The sequence below is a fragment of the Aethalodelphis obliquidens genome, unplaced genomic scaffold, assembly GCF_003676395.1.
Source record: "Aethalodelphis obliquidens isolate GAN/ISIS:26980383/991018 unplaced genomic scaffold, ASM367639v1 scaffold6, whole genome shotgun sequence".
In the NCBI taxonomy this organism is placed as follows: domain Eukaryota; kingdom Metazoa; phylum Chordata; class Mammalia; order Artiodactyla; family Delphinidae; genus Aethalodelphis; species Aethalodelphis obliquidens.
In genome coordinates, this window is record NW_020837950.1 from 56,838,271 (window position 1) to 56,865,215 (window position 26,945).

General features: G+C 34.7%; 1 protein-coding gene across 3 annotated transcripts in view; it reads left to right on the forward strand.

The window, feature by feature from the left end:
- Positions 1-26,945, forward strand: part of BLTP1 (bridge-like lipid transfer protein family member 1) — a 208,272-nt gene that overhangs the window by 100,900 nt on the left and 80,427 nt on the right. For all 3 annotated transcript variants that reach the window (XM_027103636.1, XM_027103638.1, XM_027103637.1), the window contains exons 28-46: positions 46-304; positions 1,485-2,322; positions 4,558-4,628; positions 5,172-5,345; positions 5,825-5,945; positions 6,922-7,068; positions 7,457-7,584; positions 7,916-8,115; positions 9,380-9,577; positions 10,231-10,442; positions 13,705-13,856; positions 14,320-14,470; positions 14,638-14,790; positions 16,417-16,657; positions 17,754-17,896; positions 20,955-21,174; positions 21,631-21,789; positions 23,387-23,562; positions 26,288-26,463. In XM_027103636.1, coding sequence (XP_026959437.1) covers positions 46-304; positions 1,485-2,322; positions 4,558-4,628; positions 5,172-5,345; positions 5,825-5,945; positions 6,922-7,068; positions 7,457-7,584; positions 7,916-8,115; positions 9,380-9,577; positions 10,231-10,442; positions 13,705-13,856; positions 14,320-14,470; positions 14,638-14,790; positions 16,417-16,657; positions 17,754-17,896; positions 20,955-21,174; positions 21,631-21,789; positions 23,387-23,562; positions 26,288-26,463 — 3,919 coding nt within the window. The remainder of the gene's footprint in view (positions 1-45; positions 305-1,484; positions 2,323-4,557; positions 4,629-5,171; positions 5,346-5,824; positions 5,946-6,921; positions 7,069-7,456; positions 7,585-7,915; positions 8,116-9,379; positions 9,578-10,230; positions 10,443-13,704; positions 13,857-14,319; positions 14,471-14,637; positions 14,791-16,416; positions 16,658-17,753; positions 17,897-20,954; positions 21,175-21,630; positions 21,790-23,386; positions 23,563-26,287; positions 26,464-26,945) is intronic.

A 26,945-nucleotide genomic window follows, 5' to 3' on the forward strand; every position in this document is an offset into this window, starting at 1 on the left:
TTTGAAATTATTATGTTTATGTAACTCACTTTTTTGTTTGTTTAGGTAATGTGAATGGCATGAAGAGGAAAGAATGGGAAAACAAATCAGTGGGAATAGAAGTAGAGAGAAAAGCTCAGCACCTTAGTCTTCAAGTACCATTGCGATCTCATAGCTCATCCTCTTCTTCAGAAGAGAATAGTAGTTCTAGTGCTGCACAGCCTCTATTGGCTGGTGAAAAGGAAAGTCCCTCTTCTGTTGCCGATAATCATTTGGTTCAAAAAGAATTCTTGCATGGTACGAAAAGAGATGATGGCCAAGTGAGGTCAGTATTCAATTAGATTTAGAAACCTGATTGTAGGATTACAAGTGCTTAAAACTGTGGCAAGAAAAACTTCTCTCTCAACTCACCTGTTGTAGAGAATTTTTTCTCCTCCTGAACTTATTTTTAAATGTCCATTTGCTGTTGTTTTTCTGATTACAAAAGTAATACATATATATTCATTCCAGATGTTAGGAAAATACAGAAAAGTATAAGAAAAATGAATATTTCGTGTCATCCCACCACTGAGAGTGAACCATTGTTAACATTTGGATATTATCCTTCCAGTGTGTTGAATATTTTTTGGTCCTTCTTTTGGCCCCTAGTTGATTACTTTGTTCTTGAAATACACTTTCCTCTCGACTTGATAGCACATTTCAGATTTTCCTCCCATCTCCTTGGCTTTTCCTTCTCCGTCTCTATTTCCAAGTCCTCCATTTTTTTTCCCTCCCCTTCTTTCTGTTCCTCTTACAGCCTGCCATTTGTTAAATGTCATTATCCCTTAAGACTGTTATGTACCCTTTTCTCCACTGACTCTATACTGTTTCCCTAGGCAGTCTTAGCAACTGTTCGGCTTCAATTATGATCTGTAGCTAACATCTTATAAATGTTAAAAACTCCATCCAAAACCTTTGTCCCTATGAACCTAGCTGCCTTCTTGATGTTTCATGGAGGGCTCAAACTCAACATATTAAAAAATGATCTTGTGCCTATCATGTTCAACTTGTTGTGCCTCAGTAAATGGCACTAGCATATCAGTTGCTGAAGTCAGAAATATTGGGGTTATCTGTGACTTCTCCCTCTCTCATTTCCTCTCATTTAATCAAAGGCCCCTGGTATATTTTGTTATATAAACTTTTAAAGGATGTGGGAAAAAAAACTTATAAGTGCATTAGTGTTCATGGATTATGGACAGATGGTTATACTCTGGGTTATACTCTGGGTTTCTTTAAATTTTTATTGTGTTTTAAGTTGCCTCAATTTTTTTGGAACTCTGTGGGGTAGGAACATATATTGTACTGTTTTGCTACTTTGTATGGATATTTTATTGTAAAAGTTTACAACTTCCTTTATTTGTAAAATAAATGATTAATATATACAGAAAGGATTTTATAAGTGCTTCTATTTATACATAAATTATATGGTGTGCAGTAAATGTTAATAGTTTTTGTTTCTGTTTTAGCATTCCTACAGAAATTTCAGGAAATAGCCCTGTGTCTCCTAATACTCAGGATAAGTCAGTAGGTCAGTCTCCCCTGAGATCTCCCTTGAAACGACAAGCCTCTGTATGTTCCACCCGACTTGGAAGTACCAAGAGCCTTACTGCTGCTTTTTATGGGGACAAGCAGCCTGTTACGGTTGGAGTCCAGTTTAGTAGTGATGTCTCCCGAAGTGATGAAAATGTACTAGACTCACCAAAGCAGAGAAGAAGTTTTGGTTCATTTCCATATACACCATCAGCAGACTCTAATTCATTTCATCAATATCGATCAATGGATTCCAGCATGTCAATGGCTGACAGTGAAGCTTACTTTTCTGCAGCTGAAGAATTTGAGCCCATTAGCAGTGACGAAGGCCCTGGAACTTATCCAGGTAGAAAAAAGAAGAAAAAGCAAGCCCAGCAGATTGACTACAGTAGGGGTTCCATATATCACAGTGTAGAAGGACCACTTACTGGCCATGGAGAAAGCATTCAGGATCCTCGGACTCTGCCATTCAAAACTCATCCTTCCCAGGCTTCCTTTGTTTCTGCATTAGGTGGAGAGGATGATGTTATAGAGCATCTGTATGTTGTAGAAAGTGAGAAAACAGTAGAGAGCGAACAGATTACTTCTCAGCAACCTGTGATGAATTGCTATCAGACTTACCTTACACAATTCCAAGTAATTAATTGGTCAGTGAAGCATCCAACCAACAAGAGAACCTCTAAGTCCTCATTGCATCGCCCCCTCGATCTGGATACACCAACCAGTGAAGAAAGCTCATCATCATTTGAACAGCTTTCTGTTCCAACTTTTAAGGTAGAAGCCAAATCATTAATTTCCACTGATAAATTTATGTAGGAAAATTGATTTTTAAGATATTGAAAAAATTACTCTCTCAGTCATTTCGCTACTTTTCTGAAAGATAAAATTCCTGAAGTCATGGCTTCATGTACGACAGTAGGCCTCAGGTTTATTGATGAGTATTATAAATTTAAGCATATAAAATTAAGGAATAGTTTCAGATTTGATCGTCAGAGTATTAACAATTAACGTATAGTCTGTGTCAGCATTATATTCTAAGATTAGGATCATGTCTCTGTGAATTCATATTTTCTGTGTCTTAAAAGTAAAATTTTAAAATAGTTTTTAATTGTTGGTGTTCTATTATATTAATCCTTAACTGCTTCTATGCAAATCTAGTTCTGTACACTTGGTATTTGAGATATTATAATTTAGTATTAATTAATTATTGTCCATTTCTGTAATGTATTCTGTAAATAGCTTTTTTGTTTTTTTTAGGAAAGCTAAAAATAGGTCAAAATAAATTTAGTGATGATATCCAATATGAAGACATTTTTATAAAATTATAAATTTATAAGAGAACTTTTTATGATTTTAAAGACCAAAATTGAGCATATAAAATCTTATGGAACTGATTAACAATTCAAAAGTCTCATGTGGTATATACTAACATGTATATATATACTTGTTTGAAGTGTCTAAATGTTAATATTCTCATATTATATTCAGATATTTATTATATACTACTGTGTGTCAGTCATTTGATGTTCAGTGGTGAGGGAAACAGACATGGGGCATATAGTTTAGGGTGAGAGATGGGCAGTAAATAGATAAATGGATAAGTACAGTATATGATTATGAATTCAGAAGTGTTATGAAGATAAAGGATGCTGGGATAGAGAATAATGGGGAGTGGGGCTGCCTAGCTTGTATTGACATGAAAGGTCAATCACAGGAGGTAATATTTAAACTGAAACTTAAAGGATGAGGAGGAATTGAGGAAGGGAAGACTTAGGGGCACTATATACTATATTCAGGGCACAGGCATCGGCCTTGCTGAAGTTCTAAAGTGGGAAAGAAGTCTGTGCATGAGACATAGTGAGTTAGCAGAGAGTTTTGCACATGGTGAGGTTAGAGACATGAACAAAGGTGAGGCCATTAAGGACCTGTAGACCAGGGTATCAGTAGTTAGAATTTTAATTTCATTGGGAAATTCATGAGTAAGGAAATGTGATGTGATCTCATGTACTTTGGCTACCAAGTGGAACAGAATTGTCATTACGCAAGGAGGAATTGGGGTGATCACCTAGGAGGCTGTCGCAGCAGCCTGTGCAAGAGATGATGGGCTTGGACCTAGTGATGGAAATGTGATAAGTGGAGTGAAATATCCTTAGACATAAATGCAGTTGAGTAATATGTATTGAAGGAAGAAGAAACAGAGTCACAAAATTTTGATTTTAAGGTTGTGCCCATTTCTTATCTTGCCTAAGATAAGTTACCCATGCCAACATTTTAAAATGTTCTCTTTATTCCATGTGAAAATATGTTGGTAAATGAATGTTCCAGTATAAAACTGAATTGCACTTGCTCTGAAAAATAGAGGTTAGAATTGCTGTGAGAGGTTAGAATTATTGTAGTATTTTCAATAAATCTAGTTTGATTAGGCAGTCAAATCTCTGGAGAAAATAAGTCAAGGAATTCATATCTTTAAACAACTTCAAAAATAGAACATAAGAAATTATTTTTCTTCATTAAATCTAAATAACAGGCTAGCATTTAAAGGGGTTTAGTTTGGTTATTCAAGTGCATTATTTATTTGTTATCTTTTATGGATATAAAATACAATCTAGCTTTTCCTATAATTTAATGTTACTCTGGGATTCTTTCCCACTTAAAAGTTGATTGTGCTACAAGACTCTAAAATTAGCTTTTTCTAAGAAAAGCACAATTTAAAGAGGAACTATGGAGGAAAAACATTTGAAGCACTTGCTTTTAAGCTTTAGTTGTATAGTCTACTCTCGCTAAATCCTTACAGCCCTACTCTGTCATTTTTCTGAATAATTAGAAAATGAAATTGCCAGTTGAATATTTCCTGTGATTTTTTCAATTTGTTAAATATTTATATCATACATATCAAAATCACATTAACAAGGTAATTTGGATATTCACAAGTATCAGTTTATAGCATAAAATTACAGAATAATTAATATTAAAATTCTAGTCTATAAGTAATGTTTTATATTATTCTAGGTTATCAAACAAGGGCTCACAGCTAACTCTTTACTAGACAGAGGAATGCAGCTTTCAGGATCAACTTCAAAGTAAGTAAAAATTATATACTTTTGAAGTTTAAAGTCAGTCTTTCTTGATTATGAGATACAGAGAGTTCGTTCTGAGGAATAACCACTCTTTACTTGACTGTTGTCTTTATTTTTTGAATAAATTGACCCAAATAATTCAACTCTGTTGTCTTTCATGGCTTTGCCTACATGTATAAGTAGTCAGTAACATTTCTTTTAGACATACTATGCAAACCATAACTTGGCATATTAAAATTGGGAACTAACAAGAGTTCAGTATTATAATTTTCATATTTTGGTAGAGCCCTGCCAAGTAAATATATCAAAATTTTTTTTTATCATTTGATATATTAACCATCTTTGAACAATTTGCATTTTACTGCCTCATTTGTCTTATCCTTGAAGAGTATTTGGGACATATAATATCTAGTCCAATTTCATGAAATTTTTAGTTGAAATAAGTATAAGTTTAAGGGTCACTCATCTTAAGGAAGCTCCAACTTCTATTTTTTTCATATATATACTGGTCTTTTTAATATATACTTCGCTTGTTAAATTGTATAGTACACCATATACTCCTCTGGAAAAGAAAGCTGTTGATAACACAGATGATGAAACATTAACGGAAGAGTGGACTTTGGATCAACCAGTCTCTCAGACCAGAACAACAGCCATAGTTGAAGTAAAAGGAACCGTTGATATTGTTCTGACTCCCCTAGTGGCTGAAGCTTTAGACAGGTATTAATTTTGTCTAAAACTACAACTACTATTTTATAAAATAATAAGTGTATGTGATATAGTATTTTCATGAAAAAGAATGATGATGGCTATTTTGATTGAATAGAAATGAAAATATATTTTAAAAGGACTATGTTTCAGTTATCATTTGTTACTTTTTCAGCCTAAATAATTATATATTGCAATATTATAATAGTTATATTACATTGTATTTTCTACTTTTTGCTTTTGGGCTGATAAGCATAAAATTTATCAAATACCCAGGCACTAATTATTAAGTTTGATATTCTTACTACTGTCTGGTTAATGAACGTATAAAGAGGAAATAATATATTGTCTGTCCTGCAAGGAGATATAGTCTATCTAGGGAGACAAAACTAAGATGAATAAAATCTAGAATGGAACATAATGGGATAGATTAGATAAACTAGATCATAAGTGATATTAAAATGTTTCGTATACTGTTTTTCTTCCCTCAGGTATATTGAAGCCATGGTTCATTGTGCTAGTACTAGACATCCAGCTGCAATTGTGGATGATCTACATGTCAAAGTCCTCAGGGAAGCTGTCCAAAATAGCAAGACTACCTTCTCAGAAAATGTAAGAACCTTTTGTTCAGTGAGTGTGGCAAATTGAGTATTCTTCACAGGTGCATAATATCCAACCTTGAAAAAAATTTGAATGTACTAAAATTTTATTAGTCATTTAAATTGGAATACGTGAACATTTCTAAATAAGCTTTATATGTCATTGGCTCCATAAGAGACAGCATAAGAGGAGTAAAATATTTATTAAAATGTAGCATTATTTTTTCTTTTATTTTGGAAGTAGTTTAATTCTAAGCCTTTCCTAAAGAGCTTTGGTCCTGAGTGAATGAGTATTGTTTAGGAGTGGTACATTCATTTACTAAGAAAGCAAATCTGCATATTATTTTGGCTTTCCTCTGTGATTAGATAACTTGTATTTTAATAGTTTTGAGGTTATTTTTGTTCACCTCGGTGAATCAAGTCACTCACTGTCTTCTGGTGTGCGATATTTTACTTAACACTGTGGTCCTAGTCACAAAGCCAGTTTCTTAGCAGTCATATCCTGGTGATTAATCCTCATCTAGTGATTGTCCACTTGACTTTCAGATGTATCTGAGTCGCATTTGGACTATGGACCAGAGGCAAGGTGAAAGTAAAGCTGATTGTTTTTAGTGATCCAGTTATTCAAGATATATTGGCATTTCATGTGATAGGTAGTTTGGCTAGAGGAGTACAAATCAAAAAAGAAATTTGAAAATAATCCCAGCCAACAAGGAGCTAATTATCAGAAACCAAATATGTTCTCAAGTACATGTTTTTATGTAGGCTGATTTTGCTTTATTATGTATCACTTCTCTCAACACTGGGGCTGCCAGTCTATTTTCTAGCTTTTCTAAGGTTTGGACTTTAAGCCTGGGAATGCTAAACCAGATGGCAGCTGGTACCTAGATGGGTATAAAGGAGCACAGTGAATAACAAGTTGCTGTTGTAGATGATATGGAAATTACGAAAGGTCTGTGAAATAATAATTCCGCTTTCAATCTCTTTAGCTATCTTCCAAACAGGATGTTAGAGGAACAAAAACTGAACATTCTACCATAGGAATGACTAACCAAGGACAAGCACAGACAAATCTTACAATGAAGCAAGATAATGTAACAATTAAAGGTCTTCAGGCTAATGTTAGCATACCAAAGGTAAAAATTTAATATTTAAACAAGTTTTCCTGAAAGAGAATATTTTGGTCGTTTTTATCCTTTGTATTTACTAAACTGAATGGTGGTAGAATAGATTGTAATATCAAAAATATATATTTTATTTCCTTGATGATCTAATGTAACATTTAATGTAATGTAAATAGTTTACTTAAGCAGAATGTTGGGTAATATTTACTAAAATAATTCACATTGATCCAGTAAGAATTTAATTATTATTTTATGAGAGTTTGTAAGCTTCTCCTTCATTACTCTCATACACATAGATATGCCATTCCTAATGGTAGTTTTTCATTTTCCTATATATCTTATGTTTAAGTGATAACTTTTTACTTTTCAACTCTGAAATATGTGACATTTTGTGTGTTAGGTGAACTTATGTTTGTTACAAGCCTCAGTGGAAGAATCTCCGAGTACAGCTCCTAGTAGAAGTGTGACTCATGTTTCCTTAGTAGCACTGTGTTTTGACAGAATTGCTACACAAGTTCGTATGAACAGGTAAGAAAGAGTTTATTAATTTGAGCCATGACTATCTTGCTGGATGTAAAAGCAAGCTTTAACCATCCTTTTAATACATTTCGGAAAATTCTAATGTTAAAACTCAGAACTGATATTGGAATTTCAAATCTCACTTTAAGATTAGCAAAGTAGGTTTTAAAAAGTTTGTACTGTTTTTATTCATACTATCTTTTAGTAAACACTGAAGAATTTGTTATTAATATTGGTTTAATTAAAATAGTGGATTTAAAAAAAAATACTAGTTAAATGTTTTTACTGAACTATGTATTATTTAAATGTTAACCACCATACTCTTTCTTTTTTCATAAAGAGGTGTGGTTGAAGAGACTTCAAACAGTGCAGACCCTGGTAGAGCATCAAATTTTGATAGGTATGTTCATGCCACTAAGATGCAGCCTCAGTCATCAGGATCTCTCAGATCAAACGCTGGAGCGGAAAAAGGCAAAGAGATTGCAGCCAAGTTAAACATTCATCGAGTTCATGGGCAACTGAGGGGTCTTGATACAACGGGTAGGAGTCTACAACATATTTTTCTTTGACATGTATAAATGTAAGAGGATTTTGCAAAAGGAAACAATTTTTTTTCCTTTGAAGTTTGCTACAATTTGAGTATTTTATCAATATAAGAAAGAGAAAGGTATCTCTGTATATATTGAACACATAGTATTTAACTATTCATTACTCACATTCTGCGCAGGATGGAAGGTAAACTTTGGTGGGAAGGTGGGTGGTATGGCCCCAAATTAGAAACTGCTTCTATCTCGCATCTGTTTTCTTCATGGTATCTGTTTGCTCACTGTAGAACAGAGAGTATGATCTTTATAGTCTTTCTTTCTTTTTAAAATCGTCCTGTAGGCACAGCTTTGTTAAAAAGAATTAATAGTGGTATCAGAAGCAGGTAGTCAGATCTGTAAAATATAGCAGCAATAAGAATAATAGACATGGCTGTGCTTCTTAATAACTTTGAAGAATTTTTAATGAACTGAGGAAATTATCATAGTTGACTGCTACATGAAAGGTGGGAACCAAAGCTGGATTTGTAAAATGATCTCTAAAGAGCTAGAAGAAAACTTAGTTCAGACGTAAACAAGTTATCTCTGGGTGGTAAATTTACATGTGTTTTTTTTATCTTCTTTTTGCTTTTCTGTATTCATTAGCTGTAATCAGAGAAAGAAATGGAAAAACAGTAAGATAAACTAAAAATCTCTGCCAGGCACTCAGGATGTTGGCTCCCATATTGCATATTGAAAGGGATGGAATTACGGCAATATCTGTGATGAATTGTTATATAAAATATGTTAGCATAAAGCAATCTTTTAGTGAAAGCTATAGTTTTCCTGGAAAATAATGTTTTTCCTAAGGCTAGGTAATTAATTAAAATAATTTTTTATTTTGTAAAATGATGAGAAAGTATTTAAAAATAGTTTACTATGAAACTGAATTATTCAGGAACTTTTTAAGTTTAGATTTTTAGAGTACCCTATAATCTCTCAGAAATGAATTTATCCTGTCTCTGAGCACTTATCTGTTAATTATGGAATCTTCTTTTCTCCCTCTAACTTCAACATGATTCTGGCGCTTTTTAAGTAGTATGACATTAGGCAGTGCTATTTTAGAAATTGGTTGGTTCATTTGTTTATTTTTCTTTTTGACAGAATACTAAGATATCTTTTAAGACAACCACTGTGCCACATGCTTACGTTATTTGTTGTTTTTAAAAAATATACAAACCTCTGTCTTTAAAAATGGTCATTTTGTTTTCTTTTGATAATAGATATTGGTACCTGTGCCATCACTGCTATCCCCTTTGAGAAGTCCAAAGTTTTATTTACTCTTGAAGAGTTGGATGAGTTTGCTTTTGTGGATGAAACTGATCAGCAGGCTGTTCCAGATGTAACTCGAATAGGTCCCAGCCAAGAAAAATGGGGATGGATAATGTTTGAATGTGGACTTGAAAATTTAACCATAAAAGGTAAGCTTTTTATAAAAATTTCTGCTTAAGTGGGGAACAAATTGGCCACACACTGCTGAAAAGTTTTGAACAATCATGACTTTCAATAACCTGAATCAGCATAGTCAAGCAGAAAGTGTGGCATCTGGGATTATTTACTAGGAGTGGGTGCCCCATCCCAATTGCGTAAGTGGAGCTTAATGAAATTATTGTGTGATTCAAAATTAGCAGAGCATCTAGACATGTAAAATGCCTGAGCAAAGCAGTGCATAGTTCAGAAAAAATTCTCAAATAAAATATAAAGCCTCTTAACTTTTGGAAGTTTGCATCTTTGGAAACTGGATCTTTGATTAGTAGAGCCTTGCCATGTACGATGAAAATACTGTAAATCCTTTATTCAGCGATACTGACTTATATTTATTTTCTTTTACATTACTGACTAATACATTAAAATAGGAAGGCTGAATTGTGTATAAGACTTTTAGGCTTAGTTATGTATAATAGTAGTGTATATGCCTATAATTCCTTACCTGATATTGCAATATTATATCACTTTTATAGATAAGGGCAAAGTTTTGGTGAGAAAAAAAATCTTCATGCGATTTTTATTTTTTATTTTTATGGATATGATAGAGTACAGTGTTTTTAATAAATAAATTCTTTCATTTGGATAGGAGGAAGACAGTCTGGTGCTGTTTTATATAATACTTTTGGAACTATGGGTAAAGCTAATGTCACGGAAAGGGGTGGAGTGCTGACATCCAATAATTCTTCTGATTCTCCAACTGGCAGCGGCTATAATACTGATGTCTCTGATGATAATCTTCCTTGTGACCGAACAAGCCCTTCTTCAGACTTAAATGGAAATTCTGTTTCCGATGAACAAGTTGGTGAATTTCTAATAATAATAATGATTTGGGAAAATAAAATAGAAAACTACATACCCAATTCACATTTAATTTCTGGAGTATATTTCCTTGTCTTTCCATGTTGTGGATTTTGCTTAAATGGTAGCCAAGGCATCTTGGTGATTATATTCTACTAGAGCATAATTGCTAAAATATAGGCACCATATTATAGATATATTTATATCTGTCATAGGACCTAGCATAATATTTTGCTTATGTTAAGTACTTAATTTTATTTGTTGAATTAATGAATTAATAGAATTTCAGAAAAGCAGGCTTTATTTTTATCTTATTTGAAGGATTTTAGCAGAATTCATTTTTTAAATAAACAGTTTTGTTATTGGTAGTATTTCATGTAAGTTTAAATATTTTTGTCAATATCTACCTATTTCATTTGGAAGCCTGAAGAACACCTTACATGCAACTCATTTATTATTTTTATTGTATAATTTCATGGTGATGAATATAGTAACAGCAATAATGAAAATATTCAAAATTCTAGACTACAGAATAGTTGTACTACTACCTGATTGGTGACCTTGGGCACATTTTTTTTTTTTTTTTTTTTTACTGTCTCCTATGTTTCTGAAATAGGAGTATTATAATGATATTGACCTAGAGTTGTGGAGATTGAAGGAGGCAGTACATATGAAAGACCAAGTAAGAACTTGGTAAATGTTGTTCTTAAACACACATAACACTTCTGATCATTTGGAAATTAGACCAATTGAAGAGGAAAGAAACCACCTTTTAACTAAGAAACGTGTCATGGGTATCTAGTATGCATTGGCAAATCACTCTTGAACCCAGGTTTCTGGGAATTTATTTTTGAAAAGTTTATTTTGATCTGATGCATAGTAAAGAGTTTTAATCACAGTTTTCTTGTGAGGTCTTTGGAAGTATTTGAGAGCTGGGTGGGGATTAGCACTTCGATTAAGGAAATTAAAATATATAGCAGCTGCTCACTGAACAAAGAGCTCGGAAGAACCTATCTGTTCTTTCCTTCTCCTTCACCTTCTAAAATACTTGACAGAAACTCAGGTATCTTCCTGAATCTCTCTGATCCTGTCCTCCTTGGTGGAAGTCCTCGAATTGTGTAACGTTGCTTTCTTTTGGTTCTCTGACTTTTCTTGGTCCATCTCCTTATGCAGTTCATTGTCCTTCATAAATGTGGGTGTCCCCCCATGTTCTGTTCTTGGCTACCCTTCTTGCTCTTTGTCCACTCCCTCACTTGTTTCATTTCCTAGTCCAGGTCCATAATTTGATGACACTGCTCTTTCCCATCAGTTATGCCTTCAGCATCAACCCTTTACTGAGCTTCAGAATTGTATCCAATGGCCTTTTAGATATCACCATTTAGATGTGCCGTAGGCACCAAAAATTCAGTCAGTCTAAAACCAAGGTTTTTGTTACTTTGCTTCACATGTTGTTGTAAGTACTTGCTTATTATCTACAAGCCCCTCTCCCGTTTTTTTTTTGTTTGGTTGTTTGTTTGTTTTTTGCGGTACGCGGGCCTCTCACTGTTGTGGCCTCACCCGTTGTGGAGCACAGGCTCCGGACGCGCAGGCTCAACGGCCATGGCTCACAGGCCCAGCCGCTCCACGGCATGTGGGATCTTCCTGGACCAGGTCATGAACCTGTGTCCCCTGCACCGGCAGGTGGACTCTCAACCACTGCGCCACAAGGGAAGCTCCCCCTCTCCCGTTTTTTAAAGTTCAAGTTCCTCTAGACTGTCTTCTGTATATTTGTATATGCTCAGTTGCCTGGCTCACAGCCCTTGTCTGAAATCCATGGGCCAGATGTATTTGAGAATTCAGATTTTTTTTCTTTAAAAGAAAGGTAATATGCCGTAGCCCTATATTGCCCCTCTCCCCTTCCCTCTCCCTACTGATAACCACTAGTTTGTTCTCTATATCTGTGAGTCTGCTTCTTTTTTTGCTATATTCACTAGTTTGCTGTATTTTTTAGATTCCATTATAAATGATTAAGACGTGCAAACTATTATGTATAAGCTACAAGGATATATTATACAACACAGGGAATATAGCCAATATTTTATAGTAACTATAAATGGGGTATAACCTTTAAAAATTGTGAGTCACTATATTGTACTCCTGTAACATACAATATTGTACATCAACTATACTTCAATAAAAAATAAAATAAAGGTAATATGGTGTGTGTATAAGCTACGTAAACTCCTAGTGGAATCTGAGGTAGCACTACGTCTTGAAATATTTGAATATTTCTACAGCAAGACATGAATGAAAACACCAAGTGGGATAAATAATCTCTTACAAGTTCATATCAGATTTTGATGCCACAAAAACAGATTTAGATTTTCAGAATGTTGTGGATTTTGGAATTGCAGATATGGGAATGTGGACTTATATTTAGTGCCTGCTGACTTTAAAATTACTAGGGTCTGTGGTTCACATTGTCTTGTAACATTTAGGATTTAAAGCTGTTTTGTGGATACTTTTCATTCCTCAGTCATCCCACAAGAAAATGCCAATCTTTTCTTTATTTTGACCAAGAATATCTAAAAATGAATTAGAAACCTATTAAACAGATATAACAGGCAATGGATTTTGTTTGTTTCTTTAATATTATGCTTCTTACCTCCCTGCATTCTGAAGAGTGGTGATTACATGTTTAAAAAGTATTATTCCTATTTCTCAATACAGATTCAGATTACTAGCATCCAGGATAACTAAGAATTTTTTATTGTATAGTGTTATCTATTTGAACATAGGCTATAATAGTATTTCTTATGGCACTTTATTTGGAAGTTTGAAATATTCTATTAAGATAGAATGGAAGATAGATTGCAGTAGGAAGCAGAAGACCTTAATGCTGTCACTCATTCTCCAACTTAATAGTTGTATGACCTCTGGCAAGTCATAAAACTTCTTTCTCTCATCTAGGAAAAGAAACAGTATCCCTAAACAAATGTGACTGAATGAAGTGATTGAGAGAAACACTTTAGTTCTAAGATCTCTGATTTATGGTTCGTTATAATGCAGTGTTTTTCAGACTGTGCTCCCTGGAGCTTCAAGGATCCATAGGTATTTCTCAGAATAAGGATTAGGCTGAGCAAGGTTTATGTTACCTGTTTTATATCACGGTGTTATTATCTGTAGAACTTGATTTGATAGGAAGGTTTTGTTCGTAAAACACTCTGTGCTAGTGGTTTTAAGGGAGTATACATTAATGTTTTTGGTACTCTGTTTTATATAGGATGAAGGAGTTGAATCTGATGATTTGAAAAAAGATCTACCTTTAATGCCTCCACCTCCAGATTCCTGTAGCATGAAGCTGACCATCAAGGAAATTTGGTTTAGCTTTGCAGCTCCCACCAATGTGAGATCTCCTGCACATGCATTTTCTAGGTAAAAAGTTTTAAAAATATATTACTATCCCTTGATGTTTCTTTATTTTAAGTAACATACAATTCTGTTTCATGTATTTTTTGAATTGTTTTTCTGATATATCTAGTATTAGGGTTGCCAGTTTCTTTTCCATCTTTCCTACTTCATACTTTCTATAGACATTATTCCCAATTTGTTTGACCCTTCTTCTTTCCTAGGGTTTTAGTTTTATTTTTACATGTCACCCTGCCGTAAGCTTTTTATATACTCTTTTCACCTCTAACAGACTCTTATATTTTTCTTTATTTTCTGTTATCTATTCTTTGCATTTCCTACTTATATGTTCAGAATTTATCTAGTGGTCAAAAGGAAAGGTAATTTTGCCTAACTAAGATAGCCACTAAGTACAGTAGATATGGGAGATTGTTTGAAATACAAATCTTAACACTTGTTTTTATAATTTTTTTTTTTTTCATTTTAAAAGGCAGCTAAACCTTTTAAGCACTGCAACTCCAGCTGTTGGTGCATGGCTTGTTCCCATTGATCAACTCAAGTCATCCTTAAACAAATTAGAAACCGAGGGAACCTTGAGAATTTGTGCTGTTATGGGATGCATAATGACAGAAGCATTAGAGGTATGTCTTTCAACAATACAAGGTATCATACAAAGTTTATTATTGAAAATGATCCCTTATTATCATTGTTGGAAAACATCAGACCTGCAAGTTCTTAATTTCTAGATATCTTTTGTTTGTTGTATCTTTGCTGTGTCATTCTGAATCTGTTGTTTTGCTTTTCACAGAATAAAAGTGTACATTTTCCCTTAAGAAGTAAATACAACAGACTTACAAAAGTTGCCCGCTTTCTCCAAGAAAATCCTTCATGCTTACTGTGTAATATACTACATCACTACCTGCACCAGGCAAACTACTCCATCATTGATGACGCTACAATGGTGAGTTACCGGAATCATATGTTAGCTTTAAAAAAGCCTCTATTCTGTTGAGTAGCCGTTGACCCAGAAGGTTTGAGATGAGTATGGGAAGTCCAAAGAAGAAATGTGGTTAGAAATCCAGGCTATTGACAAGCTTGGGCTCAAATTAATGGCTTGGGAGTTGCCAGCATGAAAGCGTTAGAAGCTGCGGATGAGGATGAGCCTTCTAGGGATGATGTTGAGTGAGAAACTGGTCAGGGATGGATCCCTGATAAATACCAAAATTAAAGGAGCATGGAGAGGGTGCATAGAGGTACCCAGAGTGCTGAGGAGGGAAAAGAAGAGGTAGAAGGACCAGGAAAGAAGGTTTTAGAAACCAAAGGTATAAAGAATTTCAAACAAGAGAGTAATCATTAGAGTCAAATTTCACAGAAATGTTTAATAAAATAAGGACTAATTAATGATTGAGGGGGGAATATGTAACTGTACGAATAAATACAGTATATCTCTGCACTAGAAAAGCACTATGGAAGCACATGATTAGAGGCTTAGAGCTTGAGGATCTCCCTCTCCTCTCCAAGTTTCTGGTCAATAGAGAATACACAGGAAGCTTTAGGCAAATTAGTCATCAATGTATCAGTATTATTAATGGTCAGTCAAGCTCCTGATAACCTCTAATGAAAGAATCTGGAGTAAATTATGGATTTCATAAAGGTACTTAGACCTGAGGCTGGTATAGTGCTTTCTACTCCCATCCCGTGAATTGAAGACTGGGAGATCCACAGTGCAAGTTTAACTTGCCCGTCTAGTCACAGGCAGGCACTTCCCACGGATGGATGCTGTGCCGGGATATGGTTTCCATGTAAGAGGAAGAAACACAAGATGACCCTCCTTACTTGAGTCTAGGAGTGAAAGGACAGGCTAAGGGGCCTGATGTTGCTCAGAAAGTAAGTGAGGTGATTCCTGCCACCTAGTAAATGGCTCTCTTCAGTCAAAGCTATTATTCCTAATACAAGGAATTGTAGGAAAGGGGAGAGGAGTTGCATATTTTCTCCTTAGGCTAAGGCTCCAACAGGCAAATTTTCTTTCGTAAAATCATCACCATGTGGAATAAAATATATTCTAAATTATGTAATTCTTACTGATCATATATTTAGGTTTCAAAGCAGTTACAAATCCTTCTGTGTCTGTCATTTAACTATAGTAATTTATTAATTTTTTAATGTTAAAATAGAGGTGGTTACCTAATCTTTGAAAGAAATAATTTCCTCTTTGCTTGATGAATATTCCAGGTAGCACAAAATACATTTAATTCTTCAGTTTCGCAAAGCAGGCGAAGTGCTTTGAATGCTTCTTAAGGAGATTCCCACTTTACACCCCATGTTTAGTCTCTTATTTACCTGGTACTGCTGGGTTGTTTATGATAGAAAGATGCAACATTGTGTTTAGCGATTGAGTTCTATAGTCAACTTGAAATAGTGACTCTCCTGTGTCAATTTGGACAAATTACTCAACATATAAATTCCAGTTTCCTCATCTCTAAATGGGAGTTATGAGATTTAAATGAATAAATATATGCAGAACACTTAAATAGTAACTATTGTTGTTACAGTAAGATTACTCCTAACCATGTCATTGTTGTTACAGAGTGATGGCCTTCCTGCTTTGGTAACTTTAAAGAAAGGTTTAGTTGCACTGGCTAGGCAGTGGATGAAGTTTATTGTAGTGACACCAGCCTTTAAAGGAGTGAGTTTACATCGACCAGCTCAGCCCCTGAAACCTCAGTCAGCTGTGCACTATGATCATGAAGATGGGCTTGGGCTGGACAATGGAGGTGGTCTTCAAAGTGATACCAGTGCTGATGGAGCAGAATTTGAATTTGATGCAGGTAATTTTGTAAATATTTTTGCTAGATACTATGTGCTTGGTAACCTAATACTTGTGATAATTTTAATAATTTTTGTCCCAAATTTGAAATGTCATGGATTAATTATACAACTATGATTTGTATTAGTCCAAATAAGTGGTAATAATATTGGAATCTCTATACAGACTTGACTTCTAGGTTTAATTTTGTGAAATACAGAAGATTTCTTCTCCTAATCTATCCAGTACAATTAACAGACATCTTTGTATAACTAGAATGTTTTGAATGAAACACATGAATTTCTTTTTGAAATTTATATTTTTATTTGTCATGCTCCCTATACCAGTCTTTTAAAGATTTGAATTTTACCTGGTGCCTGTTTGATTCTGAATTTGTATAATGTTTAGAGGTATGCATTTGGCCCACAATTCTGTCATTATACTGACTGTGCCAGAACATAGGCAGTAGATAATGCATTACAGAAATAGACATGCACACTTAAATGCTTTTTCAAAGGATAATTTTTATTATTATCATGATATATAGTACTCAATGAAAATTTATCTTGTGATATTTTTAAAAAAAATTAAAAGTACCATGGAAAAGGATAGTAGTCTTAAAATTAGAGCTTTCAGAACATTTACATATAATACTTTACCCAGCTTTTAAAAAATAAATTAGAAAAACTTTGTATTTAACAAATAAATATGTTATGTGTAATAGGTTGGATTTTATTATTTAAAAAAATTTCAAGTCTACCCCAAAATTGAAAGAATAGTGCAGTAAACATCCCTTCTAATTATCTGCAAAGGCCTAGGTTAATCTGTGAACGTTTCGTACTTTCTTCAGCATAGTTGAATTAGTTTTTGAACTCTGTGCCATTTGGGTGACATGTGAAAGACTGAGCGGAAGCTGTTTGTTCCTTTCTTGAGACTGAGTGAGAAGACTGGGGTTTGAAGAATAAAAGACAGAAGAGTGAATGTTATAGCAGAGTGCACAATTAGTTTTTCAAGAAATATGAAAAGTTGAGTTTAGTTATACCACCAGGAACATTGGAGTTGTTGTTTCAAGATTATATGATAATCTATAGCCCACTTATTGTTTTGAACTGTTTCAGCCACAGTCAGTGAACACACAATGCTGCTGGAGGGAACAGCCAACCGGCCTCCACCTGGTAGTTCTGGACCTGTAACTGGAGCTGAGATAATGAGGAAACTATCTAAGACTCATACCCATAGTGACTCTGCATTAAAAATAAAGGTACATTGTTGCTGCCTTTGGTTAGAGTTACTTAGACTTACAGAGAAGACCTAAACTTTTGTTATCTCAAATGTAAATATTAGGTATTTGCCCTAAATATTCAAGTAGTGTTTTTATGTTGAAATTAACATGATTAGTAACTTTTAGTTTACACATTTCTTTGAAAATTATATCAACAGTCAGTAATTAATATTGAAGAAGGACTACTTTAACTACCAAGCCTTAGGGCTCTCTTTTCAACTTATTGAATATCGTATTCAATAAAAAACAATATTGAAATGTTGATCAGCTTACAGTTATTAGTTTTAATGAGAAGTTTTATAAGTAGTACATGATCAAAATACAGTTTGAGTTAAGCTAGTTTTATGACTTTAATTACATTTTTTTTGTTTTAAGAAATTTAACCAGTGCTTGATAAAATAAGACATATGGATAGCAGAGTGGTTGACTGCCACTCAGGAGTCAGACTGCCTTGGTTTCAATCCTGCCCCTGCCACTTAATTGCTTTGTGACTAAAGTTTTTAACTGCACTGTGTGTCAGTTTCCTCATATGTTAAAAATGGAGATTATAATAGTAACCTCCTTCAGAAGGTTGCTGTAAGAAATAATGGAGTTGATACATGAAAAATGCTTAGAACAATACCTGGCTCATAGTAAGCACTTAGTAAGTTATTTGCTGTTGTTGTGAGTTACTTATTTTTTGGTAGTTTCCTTTTCTGAGCACTGGAAACAGTAAATAGTTAATATTTTAACTTCCATTGACAGTCTGGGTATAATCTTAAATTAATAATTAATACCAAGAATCATTAGGTAAATTGTATTTTTCACTATATTGAAATATAAAATTTCTACACAGAAAAAAAGTATTGTAAACAAAATGGAAAGACATATGACAAAGGGCTAATTTCCTAATGTGTAAAGATCTTTTCCTAATCACTAAAAAGGCACAACCAAATAGAAAATAAAGGCAGTTCACAGAGGAATTCATATACAAATATGAAAATGTATTCTCTTCTAATTAAAGAAATGTAAATGTAAAATAAAATGAGATTCCATTTCCACCTGTCAGGTTGAAAAATCTGAAAGTTTAATAGTATATGTTGGTGAAGATGTAAGAAAACAGACACTTTCATACGGTACTGGGTGGGAGTGTAAACTGGCATAACCTCTTTGAAGAACAGTTTGTCCATTTTTAAATGTAAAATTTTAAATGTAATGCCTTTTAGCAGTATGTCTATGTCCGGGAAGTGATTCTAAAGAAATGAATGCTCATAAATGCTCAAGAACATGAGCACTTATGAGCTCATGAGCACCTCAAATGACTATTTGAGGACTAATAAATTAGTGCACCCTCGTATGGATGCCTACTATGAAGACTTCAAAAAGATAAAGTAGGTCTCTAAGTGGATGTGGAATGATCACCAAAGTGCACTGGTTCAAGTAAAAATAAAGTATAGGACAATATGTATCTGTGTGTTAAAAAAGGATAAATATGTATATGTGTTTATATAGTCAAATTATTTATATAAGGATAGATAAGAAATGGTTAAGAGGACTTCTTGGGGAAAGGGTCTAGCAGACTGGAGCTCAGGAGATACTTTTTATTGACTAGTCTTTTGTGCTTTTGAAAGTTTTATTTTGTGTAAATATTGCTCTTTTAATTAAAACATTTAATTTGATATACATTTTTTTAAAGTTTGGGCTATAGGCTTATTCTATTTCTGCAGTATAGTTACAAGGCTGGGACACTTTTTTTTTTTGCTGTATGCGGGCCTCTCACTGTTGTGGCCTCTCCCGTTGTGGAGCACAGGCTCCGGATGCACAGGCTTAGCGGCCATGGCTCACGGGCCCAGCCACTCTGCAGCATGTGGGATCTTCCCGGACCGGGGCACGAACCCGTGTCCCCTGCGCATGGGCAGGCAGACTCTCAACCACTGCGCCACCAGGGAAGCCCTTGGGACACTTTAAATTCTCCACCCCTTAATCTGTCTCAGAATTTTTCCTGATTTATAGTTTTTCCAGATGCTCTGATCATATTTAGGTATTTGCTATTTTTTTTAATTTTTATTTATTTATTTTTTTATTTGGCTGTGTTGAGTCTTCGTTGTTGCGTGCGGGCTTTCTCTAGTTGTGGCGAGCAGGGGCTACTCTTCGTTGCAGTGCGTGGGCTTCTTATTTGCAGTGGCTTGTCTTGTTACGGAGCTCGGGCTCTAGGCGCATGGGCTCAGTAGTTGTGGCTCGTGGGCTCTACACTGCATGTTCAGTAGTTGCAGTGCACGGGCTTAGTTGCTCTGTGGCATGCGGGATCTTCCCAGACCAGGGATCGGACCCATGTCCCCTGCATTGGCAGGCGGATTCTTAACCACTGCATCACCAGGGAAGTCCCTAGGTGTTTTCTATAATGTTGTTCTCTCTCAGAAATGTTTTTGAGCATTCCTTTGTTTATGGATTACAGAAGTCCAAAGAATTGAAATTAAAAGTGCTTTGTTTCAGATCTCTGCTTTTCAGGATCTTTCTGTCTGCATGGTCTTTCTTTGTACTGTTTTAAACTGATCTGGAATTCCAGTCTTAGATGTGACAGAACAGATAGAGATTGGACAATTGTGTAATTTTTGATTTTTTTTGCTTTTCTTCAGAGAATTGCTGGAAATTCTTTTTGGTATATTAGAGCTTTACAGAGAATCAGGTCTTAACACAGAAATTATTATCAGAGTACCAAAAAATTATTATCAGAGTACCAAGAAGAGTAGTATAGTATGAAGAATTTTGGGATAGACATCTTACCACCAGACTCCCTCTTCAGATTTTAAAGGGCATTAATCATTGTTAAAATTAAATGAATGATAATAAATGCTGTCCTTTGTATTGTACTGTAGAGTTATAAAACATTATTACATACATTTGGGATTCACCATAATTCTAATAGACACAAACTGTTTAGATAGACGCAGTTGTTTTAATGTAAACAATAACTAGTAATAAAAACAGTGAGTAGTCGTGGTTATCAGTAGTCATTTTTATGTGCATAAGAAAGAGCCCCGTGTTGTTCCTCTTATAGGGCATTCACCCGTATCATTCTCTGAGCTATACCAGTGGTGACACTGCCACAGATTCTCCGGTGCATGTGGGACGTACAGGCGTGCCAGTTAAGGAGAGTCCAAGGAAGGAGAGCCTACTCAGCTACCTGACTGGAAGCTTCCCAAGCTTGCACAACCTCCTGGAAGGGACCCCTCAAAGAAGTAGTGCCGCGGTGAAAAGTAGCTCCCTAACGAGAACAGGTATATCCTTAGTTTTGACAATTATAAGCTTACTTCTGTGGGAGATTAAGAAAACGAAAACAGGACTTAACGTTTATTTAGATATATACTTTGGTTGCATACCTAGTCTTTTGTATTACACCTTATCTTTGAGAAAGTATTTTGGAAAACTGTCCTGCTTATAACCTGTTGGTGTCTCATGCCCTTAGTTTGCATTTTTAAATTGCAACATTTGCTATTACTATCAACCTAGGCATGGTGTGGAATGCTGTCTAGGCCAGCCAGCAGTGAATTTTTTCCCATTACGATAGCAATAAATTATTTATTAATGCCTTAATATCCAAATACCAGCATCGTGCAGTGAGTTTAAAGACATGCAAAAGGCAGATAATTTAACCTGACTTTTCAAAAAATAAATGACATTTTCTGCTCCTTAGTACATAAATAATACTATACTCAGTAAAACTTTATTTTCAGGAAACACAATGGCCACTGATATGTTATCTGAACACCCTTTGTTGTCTGAACCATCATCTGTGAGTTTCTATAATTGGATGTCAAATGCTGTGGGTAATCGAGGAAGTGTGGTGCAAGAATCTCCTGTTACAAAATCAGGACACAATAGTCTCCCAACAGGTATTGAGCTATCACGTTATTTTACTTAACCATCTAAGGGGTACATGTGAAGTTATGTTAAAATCCTGTTTTTCAGAGGATGGTTAAAAAAATCTCAAACGTTTAAGTACTGTTTAGTTGAAATTGGCTCATTTATGAAATGCCTTTGCTAATATTGCAATTGAGAGAGTCGTAAGCAGTCTCTCAGTGTTCTTGTGGAAAGGCAAATATGTCAAATGCGAGATTATATATAATTTAAAGAGTTTAAAACTTCCATTTAATGTGTGTGGTTTAATTTGCAAAACACCAAGAGGAGGTAAATGAAAAAATGCAAAGTATAATTACAGCATCATGTACCTACAATACAGAAGACACTTTCAGCTTATCCAGAGTCCTCTGAGGCATAATGACAAGCATCTATATACTCTTTATACTTAAATATTTACTTAAATATTTAATTAAATCTGAAGGAGTACTAAAAGGAATAAAGTAAGATTCTTGCCCTCAAGGAGGGAAACAAATGAGGAAAATTTATTAATTTTAAAGGAATATTTATATTCCTTTATTTATAAGCAGCAGAAAAACAGGCAAAGGATTCACAAAGAAATATTGGTGGCTATTTCCAGTAACATAAATGAAGCCACTCTTTTTTTCCTATTCTTTGCTATTATTTTGTGTTTTTCCAAATTCACTAGATGCATTTATTATTTCATTGTAAAAATGTGTATATATTTTTTAAAAGAATATGTGAAGTAGCCTTTGAACCGTTACTGAGGGCAGCTGAAATTAATCTGTGTAACAGCTATTGGATCACTTGTAAATTTTCTTCAGACAAAAAATATGAAATTATGAAAAGTAGTTGATATATGACTACTTACTCAGTCCTTTTTTTTTGCCAGTGCATGGACCACTTTTGAATCTGGAACTGATCCTAATTGTGACTCTTAAGAGTACTAAGACGTGCTAATTCTTAGTATTGGCCCTTGGTTGAGGAAGATAGAAGGATGGTGCTTTTACCAGCTCTCAGCACTTTTCTGGAGCTAGTCTCACTACTTCATAGAGTTTAAATTTCAAAAGAACCAGAAAGGAACATTTCCTGTCTATCACAGGTCCTTTGCCTGGCGAGTTAGAGGATAAGGGGAGTACAGAAGAAAGAAATAGTGCCATTTCATTTTTGTTCCACCTTGGGAAAGCATAGTGGGGAAGAAATTTATATGTGGGATTCTGTGACGCCTATGGCTTTTGTCCTGCTACAGCTGCTTTTTGTAGCCCTGCTACTGTCTATAATTCTGTTCCTCACTGCAAAGCTGATGGGATATCAAATGCTTTTCAAAGATCTTCCAGCCCTAAAGTTTTATATTTTGGAGTGACTGGCTCTAATACATACTTCCTGTACGAGGATGAGTGATATATTCTGAAAATAAAGTTTAATTTCATTTTCTATTAATAAATCATGTCTGTAAAATAACCTGAAAGTGCTGTTTTTTCCCTTCTCAACTTAAATGGTCTGATAATACAATTATAATACAAGTTTCATAAGTTTACTTTGCTGTGCCCCTTTATGTTGTCTTCATTTCCCAGTAATTTAGATTTTATTTTTGAACACTTGCCCTTTTAGGTGTTGCACCCAATCTTCCTACAATACCCTCAGCCTCAGATTTCAACACTGTCTTGTCTAGTGACCAGAATACTTTGGATGGGACACATTCTCAGCATAGCACTAGTCAGGATGATGTGGTAGGTGTAGAAGAAGCCAACCAAGGGTTTCCTGCTGTACAGCTTGCTGATGCTCAGGTGAGCCAGTCTGTTTTTCCCTAATTATAGTGGCCTCGCATTGAGCAGTACTTAGCAGCTGGAACCATCAAGTATGTGCACCGTGGAATTCTAGTGAAAATCTTTGTCCTTGCCTGTCTGCCTAAAGCCTTCATGAAAAAAAGAGGAGCCTTTAAAAAGTACATGGGTTAATTATAAATACAAATTAAGCATCTATAGACACTCATTAAACTAAAGAGTGGCATATAGTTAGTTGTCTTGTATAGCAACATTTTTGTTATTTGGAGATAGAGATTGGCAAAATAACATGACTAGAAAGTTAAATTTCATCATTTCCTATGGTCTTTAGTGCTATGTGAAGACTTGAGCGAGCAGTGGGGAGGCATTGAAGATTTTAGAGCAGAGGAGTAAAGTGCCTGGAACTGTACATGTGGAAATGTTATATGAGTAGCAATGTGTTAAATGGATTGAAGTAGAGGAACTAGAGGTGAAAAGATGAGTTAATGAAATAGTTCACACAAGTGGTAATGAAGCTGTTAGCTTAGATGGTTATGGCTTTGATAGGTAAAGGAGAAATATTGTGGAGATCTTATTTAACTGACTAAATGTAGGGAGTAGAGAACAAAATCCTTTGAAATGTACTTTCTAGTTTGAGTGACCAGAAGGCAGGTGGGAGAGTGGGATATGGATATTAAGAGGTGTTATTTTTTCAGGATGAAAGAGACTCGAGCATATTTTTTACTTAGGAGGAATTAGGAAGGTTCTGATCAAAAAAAAAAAAAAAGGAAAGGAGGGTAAACTGATAGAGAAAGATTCAGGGAGGGATGAGAAGTGTTGGAATTTAGAGTCATTTATAGAGAGAGATACTTTTTGACATAAAAAGTGCTTTTTCCCCTGAGAATGTTTGGGAAGGCAATAAGGACAGTTCATAACTGTACCGGTAAGTTTGCAAATTGATAGCCTCAACTTTCTCTCACAATAGGAAGTGATTTATGTTAAGAAATGTGTCAGTCACTTTTAAACTTTCTTGAGATTTACTTCTCTAATACATTGGAGTAGTTTTTAGGGATTCTTTCACTTTTTATTAAAAGAGAGAGAGAGAAAAGAAATATTTTTTGTCTATTTTGGCCTGTATATACATTCATTGTATTTATTAGCATCCAATACACATTTTTAGAGACAACTATACTATTTTACATGTAAGACTCTAAAATCTACCAGAGACATTAATATTAAGTAATACAATAAAAAACTGTGTAAGGTGATTTAGATATATGGAAAGGTTGGAGTGAATGTGAATGTGAAAGAGAGCCCACCAGACTCCCAGAAGGATTGCCTAATAGTGCTGAGGGTCTAGTTATTTAGAACCTCTTGTGTCCTTAGTAGCCCAGCTATAGGAATAGAAGAGGATTGATCCAAAGCAGATGTAGCAAGAAAAATGAGGTGATGAAATGTAATATACAGTCTTGGAAGTTGCTGAAAAGGAGTTTAAGGCAAGATTTTGGGGGGGGGGAAAGGAAGTCACATAACTTTGGAACTAAAGCATTGGTTGAGTTATCTGCATGGCCAAAGAAGCCATTCAGAATGATAAACTGGGATGGAAAAGAAAAGAACCAAAATACCAGGTGGGTTTGCAGGATTAACTAAGGGGCATAAGTAGATAACAAAGATTAGGAAAGGTGGAGGATGGTTTGAACCTTAAAGAGGGAAGAGCGTTTCCATTAGGATGAAAGAGCAAATCTAAGAAAGAGTAAACCCAAGAAAGCATATGCCAAGCAGATATACAAGGGAGAGAAAAATACTCCCTAAGTTTCCAGTGAGGGGTGAATTGTTTGAATTCTCTCATTCTAGGCCTCTATGCTTTCACAAGGGTAGCTTGTTTTCCCAAGCACAAACAAATGAGATGATGTAGAGACAAGTGAAAGTGCAGACTTGAGTTTCATTGCATAAATGGCATTTCTCCATTTTGATAGATTTTTTAAGCTTCAGGAAAAGATCACTAAGTGAGAATGTGTGGTGAAAGAGTTAGAAGGGGGTCAAGGAAAGCACGGGATAGATAGCATCTAAATTTAGGATGTGGAAGGAGGAAAAGGAACCATGCAGCAGAGAAGGAGTAGTCAGAAAGATTATAGTGATCTACTATTGCACACATATAGTTGCTTCTATTTGGGTTACCTCTTAGTAACTATGAAGTTCAGTTAACCAGAGATTTAACCAGAGTGATGTATTAATATTTCCATAGCATATATGATACTTAAAATGTAAAGGAAGTTCTTTGTCAGAAAATGTTATTTTGCAACCAAGTGATACCACTTAAAAATAGACCAGATATTAAAAATATAACATATGAAATGTTTTTATATTAACACAGGAAATTGATAGACTCTTTTGTGAACCTTTTATAGCATATTGTTATGGAAACACAGTAGATATTCAAGCCTTTTTTAAAAGTAAGAAGTAGAATGATTTAAACTAATTCACAATTTTATTTACCTTGTACTTTCACTTAAGTAGGATCAAGGCATCTTTGTCCTTATGATTAATTTGAAGATGAGTGGCACATAGTAGGTGCTCAAAAATACTGTTAAGTTTTAAGTAAAATTAGAGCTATATTTATTATACAAGGCCTTTTTTTCCCCCATCACAATACAGTTAATAATATGTACTGAGGTAGAGTGTAAGAAAAAAGCCACAGTAAATGATGAATTGTTAAGTTGAGGTAATATAAATGTGTTATGTCTTTTAGGTTGTTTTCAAACCTCTTCTGAGTCATACAGGGATCCAGTCACAGGATGCAATGCCTCTCTGCTACCGAATGTACTTTGGAGAACACCTCTCATTTTCAGGAACTTTGGACTGCCTTAGAGCAGATATTGTGGATTCAGACACAGCCAAAGAGAGAAAAGGCAAAAGAGCAAGAAGGTGTCTTACGTTATGATTGTTTTTATGTAAAATTTTGTACAAAAGTTATAATACCTGTTTTTTTAACTTTGCTTTCTTCAAGTGCTGATGCGGTAGTAATTTTAATAGCCTAATGAGAAGATAACTTCCATTTAACAGAAACAGTAGCCACATTTCCTTAAAAACCTGTTGATTTTATCAGTAGGTTATGAGGCCTATTTTTAGGCATATTTTTGTAAGATGTTAGTACATGTATGAGGGTCAGCCAAAGCACTTATGTTGATAAATACACTTTATTTACCGTTGCAGTAGTTTAATTTTTATGATCTTATGGATTGTAATTTTATATATTATTCTTAGAACTTCCTCTTAACCTCCTTTCTGAGTTGACTTGTAGCAGGTAGTATTTTCTATTAGGAACAGAGTAGAAGTCATGCTGAGAGTATGGACTTGCTTTTCACAATAGTGTGGTACCATTAACAATGACCATGAAAGCTGAAACA